Genomic DNA, 7,805 nt, shown 5'->3' on the forward strand with positions numbered 1-7,805 from the left:
GTCACAGAGGAGGTGCATCGCTGAGCCGCGCCCTGCCCACTCCCGGACGGGGCCAGGATGGACGACCTGACCTTCCCACCTGGAGGCTCACTGCAGGTGTCACCCAGCACCCCCACAGGGCCAGCAAGGCCCTCGGCTGGAGCTCCTCGGGCTCCAGAGACGGAAGCAGGGAAAGTCGGAAAGTTCAGACCAGTCCGCACACCTGCGCCTCTCTGGAGAGTTTCGTTAGTAACACAAAACCTGGAACCAGACACTGACAAGAGGAAGGGGCTTTCTTTATGGTAAAAACTTTATTTACTGTTTATAAATACATTGCCAGGCAAACTTTTCAAAAATACCTTTTTATCCTCAAAAACTTAATTACAAAAATAAAGGAAAGCTAATAGGTAGGCAGAACGTCTCGCGATCCCTTTGTCTCCCAAGGAGGGCTGTGTGCCACATGGGCCCAGCCAGAGCCGGGGACGCCTCCCCACTCTGCTGCCCGACCCTGGGGGCAGCCTCCCAGGCAGGAGAGCGGCCGGGCCCATGCTCCGGCCCCGCCCCTGGTCGTGGCCACGTTGGTCCCCTCCAGCACTGCTACCACTTCTCCTAGGGTTATCTGGTACGGGCGGACCCTACTGGACGATGACGCACACAGTGTGAACAGATGCAAAGAACGGCTTCCTCCTCTGTGCACGTGTGAACTAGAAAGAGGGTTCCAAGTGCTGTGGGCACGGGCCACCTCTGGGTGCTTTCAGGGTCCCCTCATCTTCCCTGGTTAGACAGGATCATTACGAATTTTTTTAAACACTGTACCAAGGGGCACAAAAGGGGAGAGATGAAAATACATCTCCTTTCCCTTTAAGAAGCTCATCCTCAAGAACAAACTTGCCCTTGAACTGCTGAACAGGAAACACGATTTTCTGCAGTACTTGGAGAACTGGGCTATTACTCGCGATGCCTCAAAAAACGGAGCCTCTCTCTGCTGCCCGGTCCCCCTGCCCTACGGGGCCTCAGCAAAGGCTGTGTCTTCAGGAAGCTGCATGACAAAGGAGGGTCAGAAATCCCCGCCTTGGTAGAGTCCCAGAGTTCCCCGGAACATTCTTGGTCATTTTTTTTTTCTTTTCTGTTTTTTTTTAGTAAGATTCCACCTTATTCTCTCCACTAGTTTCCAAGCACTGCAGGTCCCTTGAAGATAATACAAAATATCTTCTTGGTCGAGGGACCCTGGCCCTGGCCTCCAAGACGTAGCTCCAGGAGGGCGCGTTGGGACACGCAAGCCCCAGAGTGCAGGGCGTTCCCATTCCTGACGGGGCCTGTGTCATCTCGCAGGGGGACAAAGCGGGCATGTACAAGCATGAAGCAGCAGGTGCGCTGCGTCGGTGAACATGGCAGCGGGCACACGGGACCAGCACCAGGACAGATAGCGTGTGCCTGAGCTGACAAGTATCTTTACAGGAAGCAACAAGAAAAATCGAAATGTGTTTCACTGACTACTAGAAAGTGGAAAGATGCCGAGCTCCCCACTGAGAAGAGAACTCGGCATTTCAAACACCTCTTCCTAAACTTTGGTTCCCCCTCCCCCAAAAAATCAATTCACCACAAAAAGAAATAAAAATTGAGGCTGTAGCCAGCTGCTGATCACGTCCTTGGCAGTCTTTTGTGCAAAATAAGGCATATTTGAGCTCCACATGAACTAAAACAAAAAGAAAAAGAAACATATTGAAACACTTCCCCCCGGAATCCAGAGGGCTCAACTCCAGCCCTCGGACAATCAGGCATGACCTGCGGGCACCTGGCCTCCTAAGGGCTCGCGCCACACTTTTTAACGAAGCAGTGTCTCAACCACAAGACACTCACGGTGTTCACTTACACAGAGTCACCCTAAAATTAGAATGATGTTTTTTCCAACTTGCGAGAGAACAAAACATACCCCCCCCCAAAAGAGATTTCCTTCAATTTGTCTTGAGAAGATGAAGTATGTGTCCCTTTCCTTCCCTGAAAGATCTTTCATTCAGGAAAAGGCAAAAGAGTATTGACTGTAATTTCCCTCTTCAAAACGATGGTTTGAAATTTCATTTTCATATTAGATTTCAATCAACTTTGTTAAAATTGCATTCATCATAGGCTGTATTAATTGTAGGCTATCAGACTAGCCATAATGTATTTTCCAGAAAAAAAAATAGCCACATTTTCTAGAAACACATTTCCTTTAACAAGTTCTTTTGTCTTTTTTTGGAGGGGGAGGTAATTAGGTTTATTGATTTATTTTTAATGGAGGTGCTGGGGATGGAACCCAGGAGCTCCTGGGTGCCAAGCAGCAGCCCTACCACTGAGCTACACCCTCCCCCCAGCCAGTTCTTTGGGATTAAAAGACTTGACACGTGAAGACAAGTGAATCAGCAGACTTACGGGGAAAAGCTTAAATTTGGAAATCCTGCATTATGTGCACATGAATGTTTAGGTGTTCTTCGTTTTTTAAAATGAGGTGAAGCAGCCTGAAGACAAGTTGGCCACAGACCCTCTTTTCCTGCACTGTCCCGTGTTTGCCGAGGGTCTGTGCTGTGGGTGTGTGTCTGTCGCCGGGGCCGCTGGACCGTGGGCAGTCCTCAGTGGGCAGTCCCCAGAGCCCCCGCCCGGACCGGACAGCAGCTTCCTTGAAGCCCCCGCCCGCACCCCCTCCAGCTCCCCTGCTTCCTTACGGGGCGCCGTCTGCCACCGCCCCCGCACCCCCGGCCTCCCCTCAGCGCCCCCCGCCCCGCCCCGCCCCGGACAGGGGCCTCCTCACCCGCAGCGCCTCTACTTGCTCTCCACGCCGCCGTAGCAGTGCACGTCGCCCCGCCCCTTCACGTCGAAGCCCGGGAGGGGCTGCCCGTACTTGTCCACGCACCAGCAGAAGCCCCGTTTCCTGCCCTTGGAAGGGCGGCACTGGGGGCAGAGCACACAGAGGACCGAGCGTGAGCCCAGGGGCCCCACCGCGGGGGTCCTGACGCCCCGGTGCCCAGGGCAGGGCAGGGGCCAGGCCTCTGCTAGGCCGAGAAAGCACACCTGATCGAGGCCGGGTGTGCACCCCGTCCGCGAGTCTGGGGGCGCGTGGTGTTCCAGAAAAGCAGGGGGCTGGTGGTCCGTGTTCCTCGGGGTCTGGCTGGGGTGGACAATGGCCTGTTGGCCCTAAAGGCCCCCTGCTGAATGGGGGCATGACAGTGTCCCATCTGCCTGCTGCAGGTCACCTCGGGGCCTTCGGAGCACATCCTAGCCATGTGTCTGGTACCTTCTCAGGCCGAGGTGGCTGAATAAGTGCCTGGTATGAATATATGGAGACGACAGAGCGATCAGTGGCCACTGGGGAGGGCAGAGCCCTCTGATCGGGGCCACCACCACCAACTCTTGGAACATGCCCAGGCCTTCTGTTCTAGGACTAATTCTATAGGTACCACAGTTGAAGCTGTCCGGTTAGAAGGATGACAGGGACGCTGCCCTAATGTGACCTCACCTAATGTGCACTCACCACACCTGCAAAGAGCCAGATCTCCAGTGTGTCTGACCCTTGGCAGCTGGCCACCACCAGGAAGGCACGGGAGTGAGAGGGACCAACCAGGGAGGGGCCTCAGGGTCAGCCTGCTGACATGTGACGTCACGTCAGGCTTGGCAGAAACTCTCCTCAGTGGTGCAGGGCTAACGACAGTGCTGTGTCGGGGCAGGCCCTCTGTGGCCACTGAAGGGCTCCCGGGAGGTCGCGCACTGCTCTGCAGTTCAGGAGGGAGCAGCGATGGTGGAGAGACACCGGGGTTTAGGGGTGGAGGTCTCGGGTGTGGCGGGACCGGGAACAGGGGCTGTGGCCCCGGAACCGGGGTGGCAGAGTAGACTGCTGCCCCACAAGAGCAGGCGTGGGAGACAAGGAGCCGTGCAGACACTGCTCACCTGTTTCTTCTTGTAGAAGCCCCTCTTGTCGCAGTTGGGGATGTGGATGCCCCTGGGGCTGAGCATGTTCAGGAACTTGAGGTGGTTCAGCGTTTCCTCCATTTCCCGGCGGCAGGGCCCCTGAGGAGCAGGCGCGGGTTACCCAGGGACTCCCTGTCTGCCAGTGCCCCATGGTGCCTAGGGAACCAGCCAGGGGCGGGGGGGGGGTGCTGCCATGCGCTCCTCCAGCATCTCTTGCCTGATTGGGCCTCACTGTTCCCACATGGATGCGAACCCTGCTGCTTGTCTCCCTCACGATTCCCCAGAGCTGGGGCGGAGCCTCAACAGGCCAGGACACTCAGAGGCCAAGTAAAGAAACTAGCGCCAGTCTGTGAGAACACGTCTCTCTCCCGCAGAGGCCTGGAGAGCAGCACGCTGATTCTCACGAGATCCCTGCCGTGGTGGTGGGGGGGGGCGGAGGGGTCAACATCCCTTCTGTAAGGAGTGGCTCCTGGCCACCCGCTGCCGCAGCAGGACCCCGGATTTACTGTCGACCCCGTGATCTCTGGGCACCCAGGCCGGGCAGCCACACCCCCCTCCCCGCCCCTGCAGCAGGAGGAAAATCTCTCACGTATTCCGTCTCACGCTTGGACTCGGAGGAGAAGTTCTGGGTGTCAGTGCTCTGGGACTCGTAGTCTACTTTGTAGCGCTGGCTGTCCCTGGCGTGGCCTTTCTTGATGACGTCCATCTTGGTGTGGACGGGGTGGACTTTGGAGTCGGGCACCCTGTGCGTGCTGGGGAGGGCCTGGCTCTCCACGCTCCCCACGCTGCGGTCCTCCTCGGACTCACTGCCGTTTCCTTGAAAGACACGAGGAAGACACAGACTTGAGGGTCATCGGCACTGAAGGACAGTCTTTTCAAAATCTTACCCTTCTGACTGAGTCTAACCCGAGAGGAAATGTGGTTCAATAATGCACACAAGCTCGGGAAAACATTCTGGTCAAGTGCTGAGCCACGATACTCGTGGGGCCGGACGCTCGCTTTGTCTCAAGAAGCCATCTTATAAAGAGTCTAGCACACGTGCTTTTACAAGGTAGGTGTTGCTGAAGAAAAAAGCTTTGCACGCCGTCACTTTCAAGTGCCTCTCGTCCTCCGCCAGCAGGGGGCAGACCCGAGCCAGGGAAGGCGCTGAGGTCTCCGCAAGGCGCCCTGGCGGCAAGCCCCTAGTCAGGAGGCGTGTCCGTAGAGTCCGACAGCGCTCACTGGCACGTCGCTGACTCCCTCTCCACGCGGGCTCCAGAACACCTGGAAGAGCGGCAGAGACCTGCACGTCCTGGGGCCCTGTCCTGGCTGAGTCCTCCCTCCCTGGTTTGCAGAGGAGCAAACCACCAGATCTCCTCTCAAGGCTTACAATCCTTGGGATGGCTAAGGGATAAGGGGCCGTGGCGAGCCCCTTCCTTTTGCCTGGGTCTACGCAGCCAGCTAACTCACAGGACAGCTTCATTCTGATGAGCAACACCCTGATCGCCCCCCTCCCAGGAGGGGCTCAGTCCGCTCTCTGCTCCTGGATCTAGGGCACCTGGGGTGCCAAGCCCCCGCTCCAGCTGCCCTGTTCTCTACCGTCCCGGGAACACCCCCTCAGGGTGGCAGCCTGCCTGCTGCCTGGAAGCTCGTCAAGTCCTCTGGCTCCAGGTTCCAAGGAGCAGATGCAAGGCCCACCTTGGAGAATGCTTCCAGGGGACTGAGTAGGGCTGAAAGACACTGCTTCTGCTGCAGAAGCCCTGCCCTATCCGGGAGGCACCTGGGCAGGTGCACTCACAGGGGTGTTGGGGTCATTCTTCCTCTCTGGGTCTCAATTTCCTCCCCAGGAAAAGGAACAGTCCCACGAGGAGGAGGAGTTGCAAAGTTCCCGAGGGGTCTCCTGTTCTGGGAAGCACACATTCATCTGGCACAGTACCTGACAGGCAGTTCTTAATCGGGAGACTCTAGTTTCAATTTCCTTTAATCTTAGTGTTTTCTTCTTTCTTTGTCAGGGAAGTACTGCGTCAAAGTAGATGCTAAGCGTATGTAAATGAACAAATTTGCATTTCTTTTCCAAGAACTCTGAGTAATTTCTACTGCCTGCTGACCAACTGCCCCGAGAGACAAATGCCTCTAGCAATTCTAACAGTTACCAGTTAACATATAAGTGCTTATACATGTCTTAGGTATTTGGAATTCTGCCTTTCCACTAATCTTGGAGAGGAAATAGCCTCACCTGGGAGTGCAACTCTGCAGGTAGGGAAGTTATAAGGGGACATCCATCCTTCTAGCCCCAAAAGGGGGCTGCCCCACTGTGCTCTGTCCAGCTGGTGGCTGGAGCTCCGGGCAGAATTCTCAGCCCTCAGCTATGCAGGAACCTCACTCACATAACTTGAGTGAGGTTGGCTATGCGTGCTTGACATTTAGAGGAGCAGCTACCAAGTCCAGAGTCACTTCTTTCTAAACGCCAGGGTATCCAACTGCAGAAGACACCCATACCCAATTCCTACCTCGCTGGTTTTGGGACACCACTGGACGGGACACTGCTTTGCAAACTGCAAGTCTCGGTAAATTTTAGTATTTTTAAAGCCAGTAACCATTTCCTACAATGTACCTGCTCATCTTCCCCGTCCAACTCCGCCCCAGGAACCTCGCTGCGTCCCCGGCCCGGCAAACATCCTCAGCGTGGACACACTCACTCTTGGTTCGTGGGAAATAAGACTCGCCCTTCAGAGTTGGGTCGCACAGCACACACCCACGTTCCTGAGCGGGGCCTGCCTGAATGGCCAGACAATCTCCTGTGTCCAGGCTCTTTCCACCGACCGCTAACCTGGGTATCTGCTCCCTCCCTCCCCAGGAAATCTTTAACCCATTTTCGCCCAAAGCGCTTTGCAATTTACAAGCACGCTGCGCTCAGAGAACGCAGAGAGCTGAGGGCCGGCTGCGAAGGGTCTCTCGGGCGAGCGCCCTGATCTCGCCGGGCTTCAGTTTCCCCAGCGCGGCGCACCTGGCGAGGGCGGCTCACCTGACGCGGGCGGCGTGGACAGCAGGTAGGCGCGCAGGCGGCCAGCGGCGCTGGCGTTGGCGCAGAGCCCGCGGCCGTCCAGCAGCGCCTGCAGCGGGCGCGGCTCGCCAGGGGGCGGCTGGCAGCGGAGGCCCGCGCCGCAGCGCTCGGTGTAGACGCCGCACGGCTGACCCTCGCGCAGCGCGCACGTCAGGCAGCAGCCGCAGCCGGGCTCGCGCACCAACTCGGCGCACGCGGGCGAGGCGGGCGGAGGCGCGCACTGGGCCAAGGCGCGCGCGTCACAGGGCTCGCAGCGCACCACGGGGCCCGCGCCCGCCGCGCCCGCGCCTGCCTGTGTGGCCGGCGGCCCGCGGAGCAGCGCCAGCGCGGTCAGCGCCGCGGCCCAGAGCGCGGGGCGGGCCCGCTGCATGACGCCCGACGCGGAGGCCCGCTGCTCGGCCGGCCGGGCGCAGCGGGGACTGGGCGACAGCGAGCGGCGCGAGGCTATGAGATCCGGGGCAGGCAAAGGCCAATCCGCAGTGCGGAGCCGCTGCGCCAGCATCTGGGCGGCCCGGCCGCGCCGGCCGCTATATAGAAGCCGGGTGGCCGAGGACACGCCCCGGAACGGCGCGCCGGCTGCGGAGGTTGGGGGGAGGGGGGGTGCGGGCCGGCGCAGACCGGGTTCGGGGACCCGCGTCTCGCGGGGCACTGCCTGGCCGAGTGAGGGGGTGCAAAGCGCGCATCCGCCCGGTCACCTGCTCCGCTCGCGCAAGCCGGGCAGCCCCACCACCCCACGGTCTCCGGGAACCCCAAGGCGCCGCCACCTCACCGTCCCTGGTGCCTCCGGCCACCCAGGCGCCTCGGCCGCCCCGTCGCCGCCACCCTTTCTCTGCGCTCCAGG

General features: G+C 58.7%; 1 protein-coding gene across 1 annotated transcript; it reads right to left on the bottom strand.

Moving 5' to 3' along the window:
* Window positions 1-271: 271 nt before the first annotated feature.
* Window positions 272-7,461, bottom strand: IGFBP3 (insulin like growth factor binding protein 3). Its single transcript, XM_074358567.1, has 5 exons — window positions 6,926-7,461; window positions 4,511-4,737; window positions 3,901-4,020; window positions 2,768-2,907; window positions 272-1,675 (listed from the first exon to the last, which is right to left on the bottom strand). Exons 1-4 carry the CDS (start codon window positions 7,332-7,334, stop codon window positions 2,779-2,781), a joined length of 885 nt encoding a protein of 294 aa, XP_074214668.1. The 5' UTR covers window positions 7,335-7,461; the 3' UTR covers window positions 272-1,675; window positions 2,768-2,778.
* Window positions 7,462-7,805: the final 344 nt, after the last annotated feature.

The sequence above is a fragment of the Camelus bactrianus genome, chromosome 36 (assembly GCF_048773025.1).
Source record: "Camelus bactrianus isolate YW-2024 breed Bactrian camel chromosome 36, ASM4877302v1, whole genome shotgun sequence".
NCBI classification, from domain to species: Eukaryota; Metazoa; Chordata; class Mammalia; order Artiodactyla; family Camelidae; genus Camelus; species Camelus bactrianus.

Coding starts and splice junctions, on each gene's coding strand:
- IGFBP3 (XM_074358567.1), bottom strand. CDS start 7,334: ATGCAGCGGGCCCGCCCCGCGCTCTGGGCCGCGGCGCTGACCGCGCTG. Junction 4,738..6,925: donor GTCCACGCCGCCCGCGTCAG/GTGAGCCGCCCT, acceptor GTGTCTTTCAAG/GAAACGGCAGTGAGTCCGAG. Junction 4,021..4,510: donor CCAAGCGTGAGACGGAATAC/GTGAGAGATTTT, acceptor CCTGCTCCTCAG/GGGCCCTGCCGCCGGGAAAT.